This window comes from Mya arenaria, chromosome 11, assembly GCF_026914265.1.
Source record: "Mya arenaria isolate MELC-2E11 chromosome 11, ASM2691426v1".
Taxonomy (NCBI): domain Eukaryota; kingdom Metazoa; phylum Mollusca; class Bivalvia; order Myida; family Myidae; genus Mya; species Mya arenaria.
Genome location: NC_069132.1, coordinates 14,275,597 through 14,301,095, shown reverse-complemented (window position 1 = coordinate 14,301,095; position 25,499 = coordinate 14,275,597). Strand labels below are relative to the sequence as shown.

The following is a 25,499-nucleotide window of genomic DNA, read 5'->3' as shown; positions in this document are numbered from 1 at the left end:
GTTCGCAAACTATCGCAAAGATTCGTCATGGGATCATCCTCGATCGCTTTATATGCAAATTAGCTGATGACGACCTGATAACATGCGAACTCTAACGCCTATTGACGAACGCTATGCAAAGTCTTTCCGATTGGTTAACGTATCAAAACGAGTTTTAACGAATAATAGACGAAACTTTTATCCGCCACAAATTTTCCAACATGTTCAAAATCTTCCGACGAACAAGACTAATCGCAACGGACGCAAAAGCTCCCAAACGCATCCATACGAACACCATCAATGATGTACCACGTACATATACAAATGGGAACGAATTTAACTCAAGTCCTATTCGCAAGTAAACGCAAGTTGACGTCGGGGGGTAATCGCCTATGTGTGAGGAGGCTTTTAATTGAGTTAGGGTAAAATACATAAAACAAAAAGAATATATTTATAGTTTATTAACTGATTGTTTGCTTTCATAATCACATTATAGAAATAGCATTATACTGTAGACAAACCAACATAAACAGCGCTCCTCTTTATTACCTTATTCAGATGCCTAGAAAACAGTCATTATATTTAAATAAAAATACAAGGTAGCATTGATAGACACAAACAGTAGACTACAACCCATTTTACATACCATATGTCAGTCATATTAATGCACAGTAATACACATATAAGTTGTCTACATGGTATCAAAAACTAACTTTAAACAAGAGCACTGACGTTTGTCTATTTTGTTTAGGTGATAAAGCCACATACCTCAACCATTATTAAAGACAGAGTTATGGGCCTTGCTATACACGTTCATATCATCTCAAGCAACAGGCGTTCCAAGTTTAATTTGAATAACTCCAAAATGTTTTCAGTTGTGGCCAAGGTTAAATTTTTTGCACAACAACGACAGACACCAACAAAAACCGACGAGCTTAAAAGAAATAGAATTATAAAATTATGACACCAAGGCTGTGACAAAACATTGATGTTACATCTCAACCTTTTTTCTTTAAAAACTAAACAAGCTTAAAATGAAACAACAACAAAATCTGAAAACTTATCCAATAGAAACAATAATAATTATGTATGTCAATTCAGACCAAAAAAAGACTTGGGGGTCTTCAAAACAAGAACAAAATTAGGTTAACAGAAATATAGAAACTTGATTATCAACATCTACATCAGTTTCTTAATCTACAAAAATAACAGTAAAATAAGGATTATTCATGTTTTATATTGAAATCGATAAGAGGTGCAAATTTCTTGAGTTAACGGAATGAGACCTAGTAATACTGCTCAGGTTGAACTTCACATTCATTAAATGAAAATATTATCACTCTTGATCTCTCAAGGATGGCTCTTTGTTTACCACTAATAGCAACTTATCTGTAGTCAGTATCAAGGCTTTACCAGGTTGTTAAATCTCCTTTTATTTGTTTAAAATGACAGTGGGAGTTGACCAATATGTTACACTAACTTTTCAAATGGAGAATATATCAACAGCATTTAACATAAATCTTCTTGGTGACATTCAGTTCCTGTTGCCTTTATTGCCAAATGAATGTTCTACACCTAACCTCAAACCAATTTTTATGGTGCATTTTAAAAGAAATACCGCCAAAAACCCATATAGTAAGAAGTACTCACAATATGTTAACATTGAGTGGTGTATTGCACAAAAATTATTTACTTAAGATACATATTTTTATATCAAAAAGGATCTTGGTGGTTTGTGAGAAAATCTTTAATCTATAGGAACGTAACACTTGACAAAAAGGTACCAAGTATATGTTTTACGTTTTCTCGACTGTGTTTTCAACTTGAATACCAGCTAAATATCAGTTTTTATCAAATAATTTATACAAATAATAAAAATATGACCCTTAGATAATTTCCCTTTGTTTGATTTCATAGAAACAGGCTCCTGGTCCACTGCATGCTGCCATGTCCGTTCAAGGCAGTATAATAATGTGTCATTATAAACATTAAGTTCACTTGCAAATATTCTGCCAGAAATTAAGTCACTGTTCATGGTGCATAGATGTTAACACACTGTTTAATAATAAATATTTAAAAAAAGCACTAAATATTGCAATCATCAATATTGAAAGTTCAATTTTCTGGGCGTCATGAACTGCTTGACAATGTCATCTGTGACCTTGAGCCGATTTTCTCGATGCTGGGTCACTATTTTCTGGAGAATTTCTATGAGTTCTTTCTTCAAATAACCGGTCAACAGTTCCCCACTTGTGTAGTCCTGAAATAGGTAATACGTTACATACATACAATGTTATATCTGAGAACTCAAGCAGACCCTTTTGAAACCGTATCAATTCTAAAACAAAATTATCTTAGTAAGTCGCAGGACTGGTTTATCATAATTCAGTGTGCTAACTACATATTTTTTATAACATTTCTTTTCATAAGACATAGAACATGAACTTCTTTACTTATGCTTCAGCAACTGTACCTTTTTAATCTGTGCGAGTCTCTCATCATCCTCAAGGAAGAATGTCAGGTATTGGTATGAGACATCCACATCACAGTTACCTCCCTTCTCTTTATGCTCTTCCACTGTCGCTCCACCTCCAGAGAAAGCATACTTGTTTACCTACAACATATGAACAGAACTTTCATGTTTGTATTATATTTATTTAGGATTCCATGGTTAAGAAATGTTTATTTGATTCAAACAACAGCACCACAATCTGATTCAACCTTAGTCAATCAAGGGATATAACTCGACTGAAATATTTAAGCAGAAGTTATTTGAAAGCTATGTAATAATATCATCTTTTTATGGCCAATTTTATACGATGCTGAAGACGCCATTTCTATATGATGCTGAAGTCGCCGCATGCAGGGGCAACACACAAGCCTGAAAGGGTTTTGATGCAATTCTAGTCTATATATATATATATGTCTTACAAACATACTTACTCCCTCAAACAAGACAGTTCGGTAAAATGTTAATAAACAGCACGTACAGTTTTGAAGTCATAAGACAGTCCACATACTATGTATCACTTTAAAGCTGCACTCTTAACAGATTGACAGTTTTCACCCTGTTTCAAGTCTTTGTCTCAGAAACAGCTGATTTTGGTATCAATGCCTTCAATACAGCCATATAAGATAATTCACAATAGAACAGATCTCAATTGTTTAAAAACTGCCAAAGATTTCATTTTTCTTAAAGCGTTATTAATGCTTTTAGCCATAAAACATCAATTTTCAAACATAAATATGTTCAACTGTGATTTGATCTTTTGTTAGCAGCCATGTATCATTTCAAGACATTTGCGCAAAAATTGGCACATTCCAAGACATAAAATGAAAAAGTTGTCATAACGGAGAATCGGTGAAAGTGCAGCTTTAAGTTTATACATGTAGTATGGCAAGACAACAAACAGTCTTCAAAAACACATGGCTTATACCGGTATTATCACCTTGTTCTTGATCTGTTTGTCAGTGTCTGTGAGAAAGATCGATGAGTTTGGATCGCTGGCAGACATCTTGCTCTGTACCCCCTGCAGGGCAGGGAAAAATGTAGAGTGCAGCAGGGCAGGCTTCGGCATGTTCATACGTGGGGCAACATCTCGGGTCATCCTGAAGTATGGGTCCTGCAATGACAACATATAATTATACACCGCAGTATTAAAAAAGTACACTTTGTTTCCACTTTCTATGCAATCACAGTCATCCAAATAAGACTTTTGGATGAACAGACCCGAATCTTTATACTAGTGGGTGGCATCAAATTCATTAATCAAGCCCAGTTATATAAAATCAAGACTTTGGGCAAGCCCAGAAAGCATTTTACTAGTGACGAAAGGGCTTGCAGTGTTGTGCTAATTTCAAAGACTGCTTTCACTTAAGCAGCATTAATATCTAGAACATAAACAAACATATTAGCAGTGAATGTGTACTGAAATTTTGCCACTGTTATATGACACTAAGGATTCTTATAAATAAGAATTAACAAGATTGCTGTGTATTGCTAGCAATTCAATAATCTCCTGTTAGTTGTTTTCCATAGTAACAATATGTTGAAAGGATGAGCAATATTTCCTTATAAGAGCCTAACCACTTGTATGCAAAGACTCATATACCTTGCTTGTGCACTTATTGAGTTATCTCAGAATTATTTTCTTTTTGGATGACAGTAAAGACATTTAAAAACAAGAAACGCCGCAATGCGACGAAACCAGGTTTTTAATGATGTCAGAAGAACTTCAGCCTGTGTCTGTTTTTCTATTTTCAGTAACAGTGACCTTGACCCTAGGGACCCCAAATGCAATCCATTGAAAGGGTCCATAAACTCTTCCTTTATACCAAGTTGGGTCAGGATAGGTCAACCCTAACTTAAGTTATTCAGTTTCAACCATTTTTCTATTTTTAGTAACAGTGACCTTGACCTTGAATCTAGGGACCCCAAACGCAATCGATTGAAAGGTATCCATAAACTCTTCCTTTATACCTGGTTTGGTCAAGATATGTGGACCCTGACAAAAGCCTTTCAGTTTCAACTATTTTTCTATTTTTAGTAACAGTGACTTTGACCTTGACCCTAGGGACCCCAAACACAATCCCATGAAAGGTCTCCATAAACTCTTCCCATAGACCAAGTTTGGTCAAGATATGTCAACCCTAACTAAAGATATTCAGTTTCAACCTTTTTTCTATTTTTAGTAACAGTGACCTTGACCCTAGGGACCCCAAACGCAATCCCATGAAAGGTATCCATAAACTCTTCCTTTATACCAAGTTGGGTCAGGATATGTCAACCCTAACTTAAGTTATTCAGTTTCAACCATTTTTCTATTTTTAGTAACAGTGACCTTGACCTTGAATCTAGGGACCCCAAAAGCAATCGATTGAAAGGTATTCATAAACTCTTCCATTATACCTGGTTTGGTCAAGATATGTGGACCCTGACTAAAGCCTTTCAGTTTCAACTATTTTTCTATTTTTAGTAACAGTGACCTTGACCCTAGGGACCCCAAACGCAATCCCATGAAAGGTATCCATAAACTCTTCCTTTATACCAAGTTGGGTAAAGATATGTCAACCCTAACTTAAGTTATTCAGTTTCAACCATTTTTTTATTTTTAGTAACAGTGACCTTGACCTTGACCCTAGGGACCCAAAACGCAATCCCATGAAAGGTACCCATAAACTCTTTCTATAGACCTAGTTTGGTCAAGATATGTCAACCCTTACTAAAGTTATTCAGTTTCAACTGTTTTTCTATTTTTAGAAACAGTGACCTTGACATTGAACCTAGGAACCCCAAACGCAATCCCATGAAAGGTCTCCATAAACTCTTCCTATAGACCAAGTTTAGTCAAGATATGTCATCCCTAACTAAAGTTATTCAATTTCAACCGTTTTATTTTAGTAACAGCGACCTTAACCTTGAACCTAGGGACCCCAAACGCAATCCCATGAAAGGTACCCATAAACTCTTTTATAGATCAAGTTTTGTGAAGATATGTCAACCCTTACTAAAGTTATTCAGTTTCATAGGTGAATTTGACGCCGCCCGGCCGTCCGCCCACCAGCCCGAACAACGACGTTCGTCATTCTAATAACCAGGTTTCACTATGTGTCCTAGCAACTACAGGTTTTGACCCACAAGGGTACTTCTGGCTTTCTCACCACATATCAAGTTATATTAACCTAGCTTGCACACTTCATGAGTTATTGCAGGTTCCAGTAAAAAAAAAGTGATATTTTCACTGATTTGTTGCAAAATTTTACACAATTTTTATAGGAATTAAAGAGCACAAACTATCATGAAATACACGCCTCCTTTTTTTATGACACCAAGTTTGAAAATTAATGTTAACATACATATAGCTAGATTAAGAGACAGAACACTGTTAATACAGTTTTTGCCAGTTCAAGGATCATATCTCTGCAGTGATGGAGGCAGCATGGCAGTTTTCAACCCTGACAGAGATATTCTTCTACCATACACATTCTGACCAAATTTAATTGGACAAAAGTTTCAAAAGTGATTAATCGGACAGGACCTACTTCAGGTAATTTCCATTAACAAGAGGGCCCTGTAGGCCCTGTATCGCTCACCTGATCCAATTCAAGTGTGAAATAAGTGTTTTCAGGGCGAGGGTAATTGTGACAAAACTCTTCCCTATCAGCCTTAGACCACAATTTTAAAGGATCCTCTTAATTTCAGCTACTATAGATCATAAAAGTTAAAGTAAGATCGTGAATTGGTTAAATGGGCTTTACCGCAGACCAATTCAGGTTATATGGTGCCAAACATGACTAAAGATTTGGGTTTCACATCTCATTCACATCCAAATATAATCATGAGGTATGGAATCAAAACATTTATACCTGCTGGAATTAAAAAATATATTACTTAGATTCTTCCTAGTGACCAAATTTTCTTTTTAATATCACGGATGATTTTTTTAATATCACGGATGACCAAGTTGCAAACCTTACCTTGCTGTAATAAGTACATTCTGACCAGATTTCATATAGATAAAGTAGAAAATATGGCCTCAATAGTGTTTTAACAATGTTTTCTATGATTTGACTTCGTGACCAAGTTTTTGAACTCAGGTTACCCAGTTTCAAACTTGACATAGACTTCATAAACACAAACATTCTGACATAGTTTCATGGTCGTTAAAGAGAGAATGTAACCTCTACATTGTTTACAAAGTTTTTCTATGATTTGATCTAGTGGCCTGGTTTTTGACCTCTAATTACTCAGTTTCAAACTCTACCTAAAGATCATCAAGAATAACATTCTGATCAATATCCATGTACATATGGTCATAAATGTGGCCTCTAGAGTGTTAACATGCTTTTCCTTAAATTTGACCTCGTGACCTAGTTTGTGACCGCACATGACCCAGATTCAACTTGGCCTAGAGCTAATCAATATCAACATTCTGACTAAGTTTCATGAACATACAGTCATAAATGTAACCTCTAGAGTGCTTACAAGCTTTTCCTATGATTTGACCTAATGACCTAGTTTTTGACCACACATGACCAGGATTCAAACTTGACTTAGAGATTATTAATATAAACATTTTGACCAACTATCTTGAAGAAACATTTATAAATATGACCTCTAGAGTGTTAACAAGCTTTTCCTTAAATTTGACCTGGTGATCTAGTTTTTGACCCCACATGACCAAGATTCGAACTTGGCCTAGAGCTTATCAATATAAACATTCTGACCAAGTTTCATGAACATACAGTCATACATGTGACCTCTAGAGTGCTAACAAGCTTTTCCTATGATTTGACCTGGTGACCTAGTTTTTGACCGCACATGACCAAGATTTAAACTTGACTTAAAGATTATTAATATAAACATTCTGACCCACTTTCATGAAGATACAGTCATAAATGTGACCTCTAGAGTGTTAAGAAGCTTTTCCTTCAATTTGACCTGGTGACCTAGTTTTTGATCACACATGACCCAGATTCGAACTTGACCTAGAGATCATTAAATATTAACATTCTGACCAAGTTTCCTGAAGATACAGTCATAAATGTGACCTCTATACTGTTAACAAGCTTTTCCTTAAATTGACCTGGTGACCTAGTTTTTAACCACACATGACCCAGATTCGAACTTGACCTAGAGATCATTAAATATTAACATTCTGACCAAGTTTCCTGAAGATACAGTCATAAATGTGACCTCTATAGTGTTAACAAGCTTTTCCTTTAATTTGACCTGGTAACCTAGTTTTTAACCCCAGATGACCCAATATTGAACTCGTCCAAGATTGTATTGAGGGTAACATTCTGACCAAGTTTCATTAAGATTGTGCCAAAATTGTGACCTCTAGAGTGTTAACAGTCAAATTGTTGACGACCGACAACTACGACGGACACAGGGCGATCACAATAGCTCACCTTGAGCACTTCGTGCTCAGGTGAGCTAAAAAGGCAATAACTGGAGTGACTTAAGCTATATGGCTGGTTCACAAACTTATTCAAGATATTTACGGTATTCCCATTCTGACCAAATTTGGTGATGATTGGATAAAGGCTTCTAAAGTAATTGATCGGACAAGACCAATTATAGGTATCTTTTATAATTAAATGGCAATTACTCTGGAGTGACTCAAGCAATATAACTGGTTAAGGAATTGCCAGAGATATAATGCCCATACTCATTCAGGTCAAATTTGGAGTGATTGGGCAATGGATTCTAAACTTATTGTAAATTAATTTGGTTGCCACCCGCCCGCTAGTTTCAAGTTTCATTTACATATAGGGGACTTAAAAACATAATGTGTACATCAAGAAAGTTCATTACAAGGTTTTAAAAGAACAAGCAATAACAGCCTTGAACCTGGTCAATCGCACAGGGGATGAGGCATGGCACATCCTTTCTCCCATTGAAGATGAGCGGGAAGGAGGAGCTAAAACTCGGAGCAGCCTGGATTGCCGGAAAGCTGATTTTGCCAATACAGTCACTGTCCCCAAACCCGAATATTCCCTTCACCTGGTTGAAGGTGACCAATTTCTGTACCCGGCACATGTTCATGTAAAATTCTTTACACGACCTTGAAAAGAAAGTGTATCATGAATAACAACTAAGTTTTCGTAAGTTTCGTAAAAGGTTGATTTCTGACACAGGTTCTGACTCGTATTAAAGGAATGCATGCTAATCCAAAGCCATAGTTAACTGCAAGGTTAACTTTCAAAAGTTTTTAACTGACATCATATAAGACTGCGAGCTTTTATAAAAAAAACTCTTCTTTCTCTTTTTTTAAATTTCATTCTTTGTCTATAATGATAAATACAAAGAATATTATCCCTGCCTGGTATTTGAAAAACAATTGAGTATAATAAAACCCTTATTTCAATAAAATACATCAAAGTATAGGTTAATATAAGAATTTCAAAAACATTTTCAGAAAAAACACATCACGAAATAACTGATAGAATTCCTTCAATATTTTTTTTAAAAGAACACTCACACAGCTGGTAAGAAATATTACCTTAAGAGTCAATGTCTATGCCTTTTTCGAAATATTGTAGTGTTTCTCAATTTGTTTAGAGGGTATACAAATGAAAGGAAATATTTAATAATAGCTTTTTTAATTACACAATCCTCACAGTTCATGTATGTATTTGCATCACTTACAAAAGAGACACGAAAGAGTATCCAAGCATGTTTCTGATTATTTATCACTGGTTTGTTGATTTGCATCAGATACTTTCAAAGTGCACACATAGTATACCTACCCTATATACTCCATGTCACTGAAGATGAATGTTTTGTTAACGTCAAAGCCGAGAGCGATGATGTCTCGGGCATTTAGGTAGGCAAGTCTGTTTGCCTCTTCAATGGCCAGATCCTTCCAGAGAAACTTTTCGTCATCTGTCAGCTGGATCACGAGTGGCACATCAAATGTCTCCTGAAGCCACCTATAACACAACAGTTTCAAGTATGTACCACTTCATTTTAGATCAACTGTAAAGGCAGCCATAAACTGATAAGAACCTTATGTAGTATGTTTGCTGGTTAAAATCAAATACTGTTATTTACTCTGAGATACCAAAATTCCCAAGGGCTCGTTTCAATGAAGATCTTGGTCCATCTTAGTCATAAATTTAAGTTTTCTTGATGTCATATACTATTTGTTATTTTGCTACATTTTTGTGTAAACTGAACTTTAGCCAGAAATGAAAATGAACTCAGCCATCATGAGGAAACTAAGAATATCATCTTGTTGCAATTTGTGATGCTTATACAGATTTAAGATTAATGAAGGTACGACTAAGATCCATTAATGAAATGGGCCCCTGGTGGGGCTTATTTTTCAGAGATACAAGTTGCTTGCAAGAATGTAATTAATTTCAAAATTTATAGTTGTTAAGACAGTTTTGCAGACCAACCTTAATTATTTAAATACAAAAGGATGAACAATGTCAGAAAATCAGGTATACTTTGTAAATATGAATGGTATAAGATGACCAAGATGCATGGAGTCCGAGGATGGGCCACGCCCTGTGTACAGGAAGAATGGTTTCTTCTGCTCATACAAGTTCAATATCTGATGCATGTCTCTGAAATGAAGACGTGCATTTGAATTAAAACACTTTCGCTTCCATCTTCTACAACTACCAAATTCAACACACTTTCCACTATAAGTATACATATATACCTATTTTAATTAATACCCATATTCAAAAACAACCAATGTGCATATCATACCTTTGTGAGAAGAAAATGCCTCTCCTCAGCAGATGGTGTACAGGCTTCCCCGTTACTTTTTCTATTCTATTTATCAACTCATCATCTATCTTCTGGCTTCCAAATCTCTCTGAAAAAAAAGAGGAACAAAATGAGGAAAACAAACACAATCTTACTTTCGGAACCAACATGCCAACATCTTTTAAGTAAATCAACATTATGGCTACTAAGTTTACGTTCATAATAAGATGTTTTTAGGCTTTGTAAGTTGTATTTGTAACTTATCCTATAGTCTTCAGAGGTATGTAGAAGGCATGTCTACTATCATATTCAATGTATGATACATGAACAAACTCTGTTTCTTAAAGTTTTTTCTATATCATCTAACATTTATTATTCATGGCCATGTAAAATTCTAGGCCTACAAGTAAATGTACAGACTATTCCCAAAACAAACCAGACATAATTGACCAAATAAGTGTCATAATTATACAAAACTTCATAATCTCTTCACTCTTAAGGCCCCAGTTGAGTTTAAGACTGATGACCTTTGAGCTTAACACATTTGTGCCCAAACTCTGACCCAGCTGGCAATTTCAGTAAACACCATATTTATCTTCCAAAACATTGTTACTAGACAGATAGCAATGTAAGTTAGGTTTTTTGGTAAAATGCAAATTTAAACTTTTTTTTACAATATAGTATCACAGGAGGTGGGATGTAGGGCACTTTAGACTGTAGATGATTCCCAATAGGAAGGACTTTGACAGACCCAGTGAGATCACTCCCAAAACTTCCCTGGAAAAAATGCCTGGAACACCTGTGACCTCATGGATTTTTACAAGCAAATTTTATTCATTCAAAATACACTCTGTCTAGGCCATATTGTGTTTCAATCAGGGCTGTTATGGTCTCTATGCTGGTTGGGTATAAAAGACTGGCCAGACAGGACCATTTCTGTACCGAATCATAATAATAACAACAAAAAACAATTAACAGCTTTATAATATTACATATTAGTATTATATATATAATACCTAAGTTATAATACTTGATAATGTTCGGATAGACACCATGTGAACAATATACTATTAAAAAGAAACCCATACAGAGAAAGGTACATCAAAAATAGCTCAAATTTATCAGGGACCAACAACAAACCTTCTCCCAGAATAAATGTACAAGTCAAACAATAAACAATTACACTTTTAAAGCAAATTACTTTATTATATATCACAGAACCATTCTGTTAAAAATAGTAATAATCATTTGAATTTGTCTCTTTTGTACATTATTAAACATTAGTAATCATTATCTGAAACTGATGTTTAATCATTTCTAATTAGAAAACATGGAACGGACGACATTTAATTGTTGCACTACGTTGAAACGTATAGTTTACAAATTGTACTGAAAGTAAAAATGCACTTCACTAAACAATACATATATTTCCACTGAATCGATTTCCATTGATCCAGTCCAGCTAGTCTTTTATAACCAACCTCTATGCCTTATGCACACCCCCCCCCCCACCCAGGTAATACTGGAATTAGCTGGGGAAATGGGTCATGTTTTTACCTTCCAGTTGGCCCCGCATTGCCGGGTGAATGCAGTGGTTTTGTCTTTGTGCCAAAAATAGTGGGGAATAGGCCTTACCTACAGCTCCTGAGGTGCAGGGGCATTTCGCAGGGATTTTACCAGCAGTTCGTCCCCACAGTACGAAGATTTTACCCGGGCTTGGCTGGACCGAAAGTCAAAAAGTCCCCGATATTTCCTTGACCGGGGGGGGGGGGGGGGGGGGGCGTGGTAACAATTGACTAGTGCATTACATGCGGACTTTTTATTATTTAAACCTATCTATCTATCTCTGTTTAATGTCAACTCCTCTTCAGAGTGTTACTGACATGAATCTTATCGTATCTTACAAATATATCTTCATAAAACCATACTTATAAGCTTGTCATAATCCACCCCTGCCGTTGAAGAGCTCTGAACATTCCACGGATCGACAAAGTCATCATTCCCTTCTGCCACTGACAGATTTTCAACCCCAGGGGTTGGGACTTCCACTCCTTCCCCTGACATAACGTTGTTGTAATCGAGACTTATTTTATAATATATTAAAATCACTCGAAAGCAATGTTATAATATTAACAATGTACGCGAAACTCTTGTCAAAGTTCCTTCTTCATAAAATTTCCCCAAAAAACCATATGTTGTTGACATGTGCTTGCATCAGATTATTCAAGAACGCATATTCTAATTGGTCAGTTTTTGCCGGCTTTTATTACGACGATTACTATTGGTTATTGAAATCCAAGATGTCTGCGCCCATATTTTCGGGAACGTTTTGATTTCTTCCGTGATTCTATAATAATGGCTGCTAAACACATTGCATTCAACTGTTCAATGGTTCGTAATGCATATTTGTTATATCAAAACATTCCGCGAGTTGGCAGATTGTTTAGCACGTCTCAGTATGTTTTTGTGAAATCGCATGTTGGGGAATCTGGAGATTTTTTTGGAGTGTCTGAAAATCCGTCCGTCGAAAAAGTTAACAATTACATTAAAATTGACCCTGCAGCTGACATGGGGTCAGTACATGAGTCTGAAAGAAATTCAAACCATGCGAACAAAAAGACGGTTAAAAAAAGAAAGCAAACCATTAATTCTAAGGTAAATTCAATGGAAAGAAGAGTTGGCGACACAACACCATTCAAGCAACAAACAAGTAGAAACTTCACTAAAAGAAGCAAAGAGGCAATAGAAGTTGATAATTCTGCATATAAGGAAGCTATGCGGATCAGAGAAAAAATTTATAAAGATAATAAGATAAATCTGATAGGAAAAATGAACCCAACAGAAGTTGATAAAGATGGTAATAGAATTCTAACAAATCAGGTACCACAACTTGAGAGGGCTTCTGAGTGGGACATAGTCAGTATCTTGAGAAAAAGCATCATATATAATGATAATGACATTGTTGCTATTACAAAACCTTACGGTCTTCCTTCACATGAGGGGCCTGGTGTCACAAATTGTGTTGGTCATTTCTTGGATAAGATTGTTCCAAAAACTAACCTCATTGCAGTTCATAGACTGGAAAAGGAAACAACTGGGGTCATGGTGTTTGCAAAGACAGAGGCAATGGCTGATGTATTGACAGAACATTTTGTTCGCAAACGAGACATTGTAAAAAAATACTTTGCTATTACTAAGAACATTCCTGCTCAGTCGTCTGGAGAAATAGATATACCTCTTGCAGAAGGAACAGTTGATGGAAAAGTGAGAATGACTCTTAGACCATACCATACTTATGAATTAGATGGGATCTCAAAGAAGAGACAGCATGGGGTGAAAGCTGTGACACGGTACCGGACACTTGACGTAGGAGATGGCCATGCATTGCTTGAGTGCTATGCTTTGACTGGGAAAAAACATCAAATAAGAGTCCATCTTGCTTTTGGATTGAATTGTCCAATTCTTGGTGATCATAAGTACGCCCACCTCAACAAGATTGCTCCAATGAGGTTACATCCAGATATGTTGAAAATGTTAAAGATTTCACAAAGTGGGGTCAGAAAGTTGGCTATGCATTTACATGCACGTTCACTTGTGATCCCCGGTGTTGTTGATGGCAGGAATCTGTTCATCTCTGCACCAATGCCACCTCATTTTGTACGGAACATGAAAGACTTAAAACTGAAGCTGCCACCCCATGCATAAAGTGAATGATTGTTACTTAGATAATATTTGTAGATAGTGTTAACTTGTTCATTTTTGTAAATAGGACTTTTATAAATTCTTAACGTAAAGTTTTTCATTTTTTAAACTCATCTTTAATTTTGATTTTTTGTTTTGACAGATAAGTTTGCAAAATGAAGATGAGCAATTTTGAAAAGGTACATTACAAAAGTAAAAAAGCGATGGAATCATTACAGCAATATTGCTCAGATTCTGATGAATCTAACCAGAATGTTGATGAGGATTTAAGTCAGGTTAATGATAGTAGTGAGAAACCGGAGTACTTTGGACTGTTTTCAAGTGATTTGTCAGAAAATTATGACAGACATTCAAAGGCATTAGCTCATCAGTGTTCAGACGCAATTGGTAAAACATCTGATAAAGAACATGAATTTCACAAAAATGTACCTTCATTTTCGAAGGTAACTGTCGGAGATGAAACTGTTAGTATAGATAGGCCACAGTCATCATTCTGGAATGATATTCAGACATCAGATGTAAAGGTTGATATTAACAACAAAGAAAAAGCATCTAAAAGAACATGGACAGAAAGTAAAAAATCTAAATATGATATTAAAAAAAAATCTTGCAATGTTGATTATGGAAAATCAAAATCCATTCAAACTGTCAATAATTGTGGTCAGATAGATTTTTCACGAAAAATTTATTATATTCATTCAAAAATAACACCAATGCTCCACACCAAGACTTCAAGATGCAGAATTCCCTTTAAAGTTGAATGGACCAATCCTGGGCATCAAGGTGTAACCAATCGTATAGAATGGAACATTCCTAGCTACAGCCACCTGCTGGTGTCATGCTCATTGGACACAACAGTGAAGGTGTGGAGCATGTGGAGCCAGCTGGAACCTTGTGTACGCCAGTTACGGGTGCATGACAGGGCTGTCAGGGATGTTCAGTGGAGTGGGGATGGAAGACAACTCTTGTCTGCCGGTTATGACAAAATAGCCGCCATAACTGATGTAGAGAAAGGTGATACTTCTTTTACCTTAAATTATTTTCAGAATCATTCTGTTCTCTTTTGTTTGTTGAAGCATTACTTAATTTATAATGTTAACAGGCTGTTTAAATACTACTTGTTTTATGTTTGAATGATGATTTCTGGGTCTTTTTGTTAACTTCTGTTTAAGAACCGTAACAAGAAGGCTGAACTTAGTAGTTCAGTAACTAGCATGTGGATAAGTAACATCTCATTTCACTCCTACATGACGCTACTTATTGAACGTTGTCCTTGACAACATGGTACAAAACAAATATGACGCTCACTTCCCTTGTTATTGTAACTAAACACTCGCAATAACAACAATAAACATACATGCCATAGTTCTTGAGACCATTACAGGGGATTTGTTGAGAAAGGCTGAAAAATTTTGGTAATATAACTACTATTCAGGGGGATTTTTTTAGCAGGTCTAAGTTGACGAAATATCAAAATAATTTTGGACGCAAGTACAAAAAAAAATATTCACATACATTTATTGCTATGAAAACCTTTACCTTTTTGAACATAGATAAATATTTTATAAATCACCATATTTTTATGATGCACTGTCATGTCAGATTGTAATGCACTTGCAGAACAAATCATAGCATAGGAAGAATATGTTTTCAAGACAATTTAATTGGCTAGCATTCCTCCAAAGTCAATTAAAAAATTATGCTTACTGTCAGCAATGATGACTTTCAGACATAAACAGAATGGAATACATATTATAAATATGATTTATTTCTTTCATTAACCAAATAGTAATACATGTATGTGTTTGTCTTTGATCATTATTACAAATAAAATAATCACTTCTTGTAAAAGTTTCCTTTTGGCATTTATGAAATATTTTTAAAAATATTCATTGTAATTCATGAAGTCATTTTCTCCCTTGTTGAGTTGTTTGTTTAATACATTCAGTTTTACTCACATACTGTGGTTTCACTTAGTTACTTTTGCCTGTTGTTTTATTTTCCTCCGGGAGACCGGGGGAAGCATAAAAATTCTGGCCGATTTCTTCTCTCACCGGAGGATATGGCATACATGTTTGCAGTATGCGATAAAGCACTCGTGTACATAATTTCAATAACTTTGGTTGTGGGTGCAGTAACTATAACTTCTGATACTGTTTGTGATACTTTTCCATAAAGAAGACATTTGTATACCAGGTTGCCATTGATTCTTGATAGTAATTTTGTATTTAGTATTTCAAGAAAGTATAAGTGCTATAGCTTATTAAATGAAAATAATACTTGTACTGAATATAAAATATAACTATGAAAAGGGCAATTTATCATTATTGGAGACTTATTTACCTACAACATGTTTCAGGCAATGCTGTGTGCAGGTTTCATCACCCAGATTATGTAACATGTAGTAGATTCCACCCTATACTTCCCCAGCAGTTTGTGACAGGAACTAGTAGTTGTATCACTCTGTGGGACAGCCGAACAGCAGACAGACCAATCAGGACTTTGACATACAAAGACAAATTTGGCCAGGTGTGAATGTAAAAGCTCATTCATTAGATGTGCATGTGACTGTGAACACAGAAACACATTTTACCAAAACAGAAAAAACAATTATGTCTTCAAATTTAATGAAATTCATTCGATCTTATTTTCATCCAAAAGATTTTTTTTTCCAATTTTGTTTACAAAATTTATAATAAATTGAAATATTATATATTAGTTTTAACACTACACTTACAGGCATTGTTAGATTTTTTTATACGAAATTAAGTATGTTTATTAGTATGGGTATGTAAATTACTTAAATGCATGTATCTAACATTGAAATTAGTGAAACATTTCCCCATGTGTTTCCCAGGTGCAGGACGTTGTGTTCAGCAGGGATGGTTCCCAACTATTCAGCTGCAGTGACCTGGTGAGTCGGGACTCGGCAGACAGGAACCTCATGGCCTGGGACTTTCAGACGGGCACCACCATCTCCAACCAGATCTACCAGGTGAAACATGTTGAACTATTTTGCATATCATATGTAGTTGCACATGTAGAATATGTTTATAATTAACCAGGTTTTCACATAGTGAAACCTGGTTATTAGAATGGCGAATGTCGTTGTTCGGGGGGGGGGGGGGGGGGGGGGGGGGGGGCTGGCGGCCGGGCAGCGTCAAACTCACCTTTGAAACTGAATAACTTTAGTAAGGGTTGACATATCTTGACCAAACTTGGTCTATAGAAAGAGTTTATGGAGACCTTTCATGGGATTGCGTTTGGGGTCCCTAGGGTCAAGGTCAAGGTCACTGTTACTAAAAATAGAAAAATGGTTGAAACTGAATTACTTTAGTTAGGGTTGACATAACTTGACTAAACTTGGTCTTTAGGAAGAGTTTATGGAGACCTTTCATGGGATTGCGTTTGGGGTACTTAAGGTCAAGGTCACTGTTACTAAAAATAGAAAAACAGTTGAAACTGAATAACTTATGTAAGGGTTGACACATCTTGACCAAACTTGGTCTATAGAAAGAGTTTATGGGTACCTTTCATGGGATTGTGATTGGGGTCCCTAGGTTCAAGGTCAAGGTCACTGTTACTAAAAATAACAAGATAAGTTAGGGATGACATATCTTGACTAAACTTGGTGTACAGGAAGAGTTTATGGATACCTTTCATGGGATTGCATTTGGGGTCCCTAGGGTCAAGGTCACTGTTACTAAAAATAGAAAAATGGTTCAAACTGAATATCTTTAGTTAGGGTTGACATATCTTGACCAAACTTGGTCTATATGAAGAGTTTATGGATACTTTCAATGGATTGCGTTTTGGGGTCCATTGATTCAATGTCAAGGTCACTGTTACTAAAAATAGAAAAACAGTTGAAACTGAATAATTTTAGTCAGGGTCTACATATCTTGACCAAACCAGGTATAAAGGAAGAGTTTATGGATACCTTTCATGGGATTGCGTTTGGGGTCCCTAGATTCAAGGTCAAGGTCACTGTTACTAAAAATAGAAAAATGGTTGAAACTGAATAACTTAAGTTAGGGTTGACATATCCTGACACAACTTGGTATAAAGGAAGAGTTTATGGATACCTTTCAATGGATTGCATTTGGGGTCCCTAGGGTCAAGGTCACTGTTACTGAAAATAGAAAAACAGACACACGCTGAAGTTCTTCTGTCAATCATTAAAAACCTGGTTTCGTCGCATTGCGGTATTTCTTGTTTAAATTTTTTGTTTGCAAAGGCCAATCAAAGAATTGGATTTTTTTTCGATCCATCTATATTGACCAATACATTTTCCGCTGCAAAACTAACTGGCTCCAATGTTATCCAACTCAATGATGACATGAAGAACATATCTGTCGCTGCTCTATAATTTTAAATAATGAGCTGGTCTACATATTCTCACAGCATATAAACACTGCAGCCACATTAGTTTGTATGTGGTCAAGGTCAGACAGGTTATAGGGCTGTTGGTGTCTGCTCATTCACTCTTGACCCACTTTCAGGAATGAAAGGCAGAAAACATGATCATGCCCATGATAGTGAAGATCAAGAGCGTTCCAAGGAAACAAAGATCATACATGTTTTGTTATTCTTTATGTACAGACAATACATATTTTCAAAAGTATTTGTAGAAGTAGCCATGGTGATGCATTTATTGACACTTATTTTATTTTTTTACATGATGAGGCTCAAAAGGTTTGACTGATGAAGCATTACACACAATGTAATGGGAGAAAACTGTCAAAACCTAATGTAATGTGCAACATAAATGATAACAGTTGGCTCCCTTAGACTGCAACTTCATTTGTCAGTATTATTTTGTGTCTGAAGAAATTAAAGAAGTGTTTCAAGTGATAAACCAATCAGTTATTTAAATGCTTATTGTTTGCACAGAATTGAAATGTCTGTGAATTTACAAATTTGAAAAAAACTCCTTAGCACTACCTGGTACTTGAATTCCATTTGCCTTGAAAAGTGCTTATATTTTCGGAAATTGTCCTTAAATTTCCTTATTCTGCTCCATATGGAAAAAAATCCATCTTTACGACGGAGGTTTGGTCTTAGTGGACAATTTGCTAGTTACTCTTTGCTATATGAATCTGTTGGCATGGGTGTGATGGTAAGGGCTTTAAGACTCAAGTGGTACAATTTAAATGAGCATGAGTTCAGTCTATTTCCATTTTCGGTTGTGTTTTTGCTGTGAATGTCTTTTGTTTTCAACAAAAAGGGTGGGTTTGTTGCTTTTCCTTGGCTAGTTGACCATGAAAAATAAACACATGCAATGTGACAATTGTTCAATGGGTGAGTCTCCCCTGAAATTCCATGTACAGTAAAGTCAGAACAACCTTAAAGGACGACTAAATGTTTGACATGTTACTTTGTCCCAAATATGTTTTAGTTTCACAGCTTACTATTAGTGATGGTCTTTGAAAATAGGTTTTAATATTTGTTATTTAAGATAATTGTTAAAAATCAAATAAAGGTCCTTTAAATCTCCTTGAAAACTCCTTGATGTGTTGGGCAATCTGGCTGTATGAACCCTGAATTGCTGTCGAATTGCTGTAGGGTGTTGTACATATATATTAATGTTACCTTCACTTTTTCAGGAGCGATACACACTGACCCGCCTGAAGCTGCACCCGCACAATCCCCAGCTCCTAGCCCAGTCGCAGGCTGGCTACATCGCACTATTCTCTCTCCAATCCCCATACAAGATGAACAAGCACAAGCGATTTGAAGGACACAAGGTATAGTCTAACTGATTTTCTTAATGGGGCACAATACAGGTTGATGGGAAAAAAAGCATTATCATATAGAACTAATTTGAATTTAATGATATAAGCGAACAAAAAAACATGATTTAGGTACAGATGTATAGGATCTGTCATAAGTTGTCATATAATACACAATTTTATTCAATAAGATTAGGATATATGTTAGTAATTGAGCCTTTGGCGAGTTTACTAACATATTTCCTGGACGAACTTTTTTCACATGCTTGTCCAGTATAAAATACCAAAAAGACCTACCTGTTTTACCTGCACTAGTGATGAGCTGAATTCCACCAAGCAATGCCATTTCCCATGCCACATGCATTGTAGAAACGTTGTACCCGGAAAAAATTAAAAACACAGATACATAATTATGATCATTTTATTTTATTAACCGGTATAAGAAGAATGCATACTAAGATGCTATCATAATTTTTTATGTGTTTATGACGTCATTTTTAGATTCAATCAATTAAGTTACGACCTTCTTTAAAAATGTTTTTCACGAAATCAAGATGAAATAGCACACTTTCTCTGAAGATTTAGATGGAAAATGTGCTACTGTATTCAATTAAAACTTCATCATAAATACAAAATGAGAAATAATGCATTTATAGAACAAACAAAAATGCATCAGCCTTAATTGTGCGCCTTTTAAGTTGTTGTCTTTGAATAAGGTAATACAAAATTTTATGTTTAGCATCAGGTTCCAAATTGAATAAAACAATGTGTCATAGACAATCTTATTCTTTTTACAACAAATGCCCTGGTTGGCAGAGATCTTGAATATTACACATTTGAAGAATGTGCAGTATAATCAGCATGAATTATGAATACCTGGTAAATTATAATAAATACCATTTGAGTCTAATGTTGAAACTCGCTTTTTACTTTTAGGTAAATATAAGTGTTAACATAATTGACATGATTTAGACAAAACAAAAAGTAGTACATGTACTTTGCTATTGTCTGCGTTTAATCTTTTGGTGCCTAACATCAGTCAAGGCTTAGGAAAATTCAGGAAGTTTATTACATCGCCGAAAGAAAATTTAAGCAGACATTCCATACATGTTGGCTGTCATTTGAAGGAGCAGTCATGCTGTCATCATCAACTAGGACACTCTCCTTACGTGCCTGGAGATAGAGGTAGCTGAGGACAGTGACTCATTTTTGTCAGCAACTACAAGTTCTTGGCATGTACAACATTGTACATGCTTCGAGTCTAGTCTTCCAGATGACAGATGTCAACCTCACCTAGCAGACTTTCACTCTGGAAGCCACTGTGCGATCCCTACAGATGACAACAACCCCTGGACCCTACCTAATGGACTTCATGGCCAGCCTACCTGTGGGTACCAGAATGGGTTTAACTTCGGAGATGATGGTCACAAGAATGTAATCAAATGTTCCGATATAAGGAAATAGATGCCAGTGACAACATCTGCATCACATATGTCAATGACCTAGGGGCCAAGTTCACCAACAATGGGGTAATCAACAACTTTGCAGTGCTGAACCCAGAGAATCTGCCATAAAATGCCACAGACTTAGCCATCTATGGAGACCAACAGATCCACCAGCTGGGAAAGCATTATGGCCCCAGCAATACCAAACAACAATCACTAATGACAGAGAGTAAAAAACATCTCAAGTGCGAGTGGTCCTTATTCAAACACCACATGGACAAGAACCACCGGACTATGACATTCTCCAACATGGCAGAGACTGTGCTCACAAGCTAAACACTGGTGGCATCATACCCTAACCTCTGCAAGATCATGGAGATTGCCATTACTCTGCCACTCTCTATTGCTAACTGTGAATGAGGTTTCAGCAAATTCAACCTGATTAAAACCAAACCCAGAAATAGACTGACCATACCCCAGACATTGTAAATACTCTTATGACAATAACAGTGGACACACCAGATCTTGACCACATGAAGGACTTCAACTTCTTCAAGGCATTCACCCTATGAGCATTCACCAAACAGAAGAAGATCAACACATTATTTGAGATATATACTAGTGCTAAGAATTATTCTGACGTGATGATTGTGTTTGTAATAGTATTGTACATGTATATGTATTATGATATTTATATACTTGCTTCTGATTCTTGTTTAATTGTCTCCAAAAAATAAATTAATATTCTGTTATGTTGTTTTTTGCATGATTTTAAAAAACCCAAAGAATTTTCTATTTGAAATCCACACTTAAAATGCGATGATAATATAGAAAATTGTTTTTTTACACTATGTTTACTTTTTTTTCAAAAGGAAGGGATACCCCTCATGCACGGTATCCCCTCTCGCACCCATCACATCGATGCATTAAGAATTGCCACCTTGGCTACTATTATTTTTTTCCTGGCACCTACCTAGGGTGGGCATCCTTTACTTCAGAAGATATTGAATATGCCAATGTAGTTATACATTATTCTTTTCTTTATTTCAGGTGCAGGGTTACAATCTGGGGTTTGACATTAGTCCAGATGGAGGCACAGTCTACAGTGCCAGCTCTGATGGGCAGCTATACTGTTACGACTTCCAGTCTGGCAGGCATTACCGCACGCTGTCCACAGGGTTAGATGTTGTTGTAGATGTGGCATGTCACCCTGTCCTGCCTTCAACTTTGGCCACATGTGCATGGGATGGAACAGTACAGGTCTGGCACTAATAAGGGAACAATGCTATGCCATGTTCACTGGTCCATGGGATTGTTAATATCACATATTGCTCAATCCTGCACTTCAAACTGGACATGTGTGATTGGAACAAAGAACTAGTAGTACTGAGATGGCACAAGTCTGACTCTAGAAAGGGACGTGTTTTGACAGAATCATTTCACTCATCCTGCCTTTGACACTGTCAGTGTATGCCGTCCATGTGGCAGGGGAAGCTTCTTATAAGTCTAGAACATATTAACACTATGAATGTTTGCCTAGGAGATGATACAACACCCTGTCTGGGTGCAGTTGTGGATGTTACTGAATAATGTATTTTATGCAGGCTCTACATGTCTGTCTGGCATTAACCTGTGACTGGTTCATCCTTACCTCAACTGGTGACTGGTTCATCCTTGCCTCAACTGATGAATGGTTCATCCTTGCCACAACTGATGACTGGTTCATCCTTGCCTCAACTGATGAATGGTTCATCCTTGCCACACAAAAGAAATAAGGTTCATGACTGGTTAATCCTTGCCACAATAAGGTTCAAGGTTAGACCATGCTCACCATAGCAGTCTTGTTTAATTGGTTAATTACATGGGTTGTCTTGTGGATCAAAACAGTCTTTTAATCCAGTCTTTGGTATTCCATAGATGCAGTTGAAAAAATGTCCCAACCACCTATATTGCTGTACAGTTTCATTATAAAAAACAATATATGCCTAGTACACTGCTGCTTTGTTTTAATAATACACAGGAGTTGCATGTATTTTTCAAGCAGACATTTGTCTCAATTGTCAGTTGTTAAAAGACAAACCAGTGATTAAATATACAATCATATATTCTCCACTCTACAATTATGTTTATGTGTCTGGAATGTGAACTGATAAATTTAGGGGTTCTTTTGTTTCTATAAAATATGTTTTCTGCTGCTATTATGTTGTTTTATTAGTCAAAGAAATAAAACTTTATTTTTGATTGCCCTTGTAATTCTTAACCCTTCAATGAGCAAAAGCTTTAAGTTTTAATACAAGTTCATTTACTCTTATCTCCTCGTTTGAATGAATATGTATATTTGTGTGACATTGATCACACAGATCGTAACCTTCAAGCAGTAATCTTACGTGACTAAGTGCGTATCTGCAGAGCAAACGTGACGGCTGAAACGGCATCACGAAAACAATAGCTGTGGTTAGGTACGCCGCATTCCGGGCCATGATGCTGAGGTTAGATACGCCGCATTTTTTGGGTCATGGTGCTGAGGTTAGATACGCCGCATTTTTTGGGTCATGGTGCTGCGGTTAGGTACGCCGCATTTTTTGGGTCATGGTGCTGTGGTTAGGTACGCCGCATTCCGGGCCATGATGCTGAGGTTAGATACGCCGCATTCCGGGCCATGATGCTGAGGTTAGATACGCTGCATTTTTTGGGCCATGGTGCTGCGGTTGGGTACGCTGGATTCTGGGCCATGTTGCTGTGGCTAGGTACGCCGCATTCCGGGACATGGTCCTGCGGCTAGGTACGCTGGATTCTGGGCCATGGTGCTGCGGTTAGGTACGCCGCATTCCTGGCCATGGTGCTGCGGCTAGATACGCCGCATTCCGGGCCATGGTGCTGCGTTTAGGTACGCTGGATTCCGGGCCATGGTGCTGCAGTAAAGTACGCCGCATTCCGGGTCATGGTGCTGCGGCTAGGTACGCCACATTCCGGGCCATGGTGCTGCGGTTAGGTACGCCGCATTCTGGGCCATGGTGCTGCGGTTCGGTACGCCGGATTCCGGGCCATGGTGCTGCGGTTAGGTACGGCGCATTCACGGGACATGGTGCTGTGACTAGGTACGCCACATTCCCGGCCATTGTGCTGCGGTTAGGTTCGCCGCATTCCGGGCCATGGTGCTGTGGCTAGGTACGCCTGATTCCCGACCATTGTGCAGTGGTTAGGTACGCCGCATCCTGGACTGTGATGCTGTGGTTAGGTACGCCACATTCCCGGTCATTGTGCTGCGGTAAGGTTCGCCGCATTCCGGGCCATGGTGCTGTGGCTAGGTACGCCGGATTCCCGACCATTGTGCAGTGGTTAGGTACGCCGCATCCTGGACTGTGATGCTGTGGTTAGGTACGCCGCATTCCGGGCCATGGTGCTATGGTTGGGAACGCCGCATTCCGGGTAATTATGCTATGGTTAGGTGCGCCGCATTCCGGGCCATGGTGCTGCGGTTCAAGAGGTACGCCGGATTCCACAAATAGGTCAAACTGAATAAGGGTTCTATAGGAAGACAAGCAAACAAAAAAGCTAGTAATACAATGACTTTTATTCACAAATAAATCATCAACATGGCAACATTTTCGAAAAGTATATGCATCGTTGTTCTGACACCACCACTATTACATATAGCACATGTTTACCCTTTCCGACCCGTAGACACCCAACGTCCAATATAGGAACCGCCGCTAGTCATGTACTGTATATTAAATATACAAGCGATATCTGAAGATATTGGAATAGCGAATATAACTCAAAATATTAAATTTTGAAGAAAGTGTAGAACTTTTCAATCGATTTCGATTAATAATCGATCATATGAACAAACTACAAACACGTTTATGCATCAGTCAATTATAACCACGCCCCCCCCCCCCACGTGCGGGAAACAGCGGGGACTTTGACTTTTGGTCCAGCAAAGCCCGGATAAAATCCCCGTCCTGCGAAGACAAACTGCTGGTAAAATCCCCGCCAAATGCCCATTCCCCGCTATTTTTGGCACGAAGACAAAACCACCGCATTCACCAGGCACTGTGGGGCCACCTGAAAAGTAAAACCACGGCCCATTTCCCTGGTATACCGAACCGGGGGGGGGGGGGGTACAATTGACTGATGCATTACTACATGAATTTTACACCCCGATGTAATCAGCTCGCTCTGGCCGTTAATAGTTTTCGTTCAAATTATGACTCGCTTTGTATAACACAAACGTTCAATAAGTTAGTCTCCGTGAATTGAAGAGACAGTGAGTGTAGGAATAAAAAAAACGCGACCACAAAGTAAATCAACCGTCAGCGAGTCACAACCGAGAAAACTTAGGTTGGTGGTGACGTATATCTGCCACGCCAGTATAGAGGTATGGCGTACGTGAACTGAATCATTTGCCTT

At 37.2% G+C, this 25,499-nt stretch overlaps 3 protein-coding genes across 3 annotated transcripts; 2 read left to right on the top strand and 1 right to left on the bottom strand.

Moving 5' to 3' along the window:
- Positions 1-422: 422 nt before the first annotated feature.
- LOC128208033 (tryptophan--tRNA ligase, cytoplasmic-like) lies at positions 423-12,439 on the bottom strand. Its single transcript, XM_052911318.1, has 8 exons — positions 12,136-12,439; positions 10,208-10,316; positions 9,940-10,059; positions 9,235-9,417; positions 8,336-8,549; positions 3,429-3,602; positions 2,453-2,593; positions 423-2,239 (listed from the first exon to the last, which is right to left on the bottom strand). Exons 1-8 carry the CDS (start codon positions 12,269-12,271, stop codon positions 2,081-2,083), a joined length of 1,236 nt encoding a protein of 411 aa, XP_052767278.1. The 5' UTR covers positions 12,272-12,439; the 3' UTR covers positions 423-2,080.
- A 21-nt stretch (positions 12,440-12,460) lies between these two features.
- Positions 12,461-14,055, top strand: LOC128208032 (pseudouridylate synthase RPUSD4, mitochondrial-like). The gene has a single exon (XM_052911316.1). The coding sequence runs from the start codon at positions 12,563-12,565 to the stop codon at positions 13,910-13,912; it is 1,350 nt and encodes a 449-aa protein (XP_052767276.1). The 5' UTR covers positions 12,461-12,562; the 3' UTR covers positions 13,913-14,055.
- A 9-nt stretch (positions 14,056-14,064) lies between these two features.
- LOC128208031 (WD repeat-containing protein 25-like) lies at positions 14,065-23,327 on the top strand. Its single transcript, XM_052911315.1, has 5 exons — positions 14,065-14,923; positions 16,269-16,438; positions 16,767-16,904; positions 19,516-19,656; positions 22,137-23,327. The coding sequence occupies exons 1-5, from the start codon at positions 14,065-14,067 to the stop codon at positions 22,356-22,358; spliced, it is 1,530 nt and encodes a 509-aa protein (XP_052767275.1). The 3' UTR covers positions 22,359-23,327.
- Positions 23,328-25,499: the final 2,172 nt, after the last annotated feature.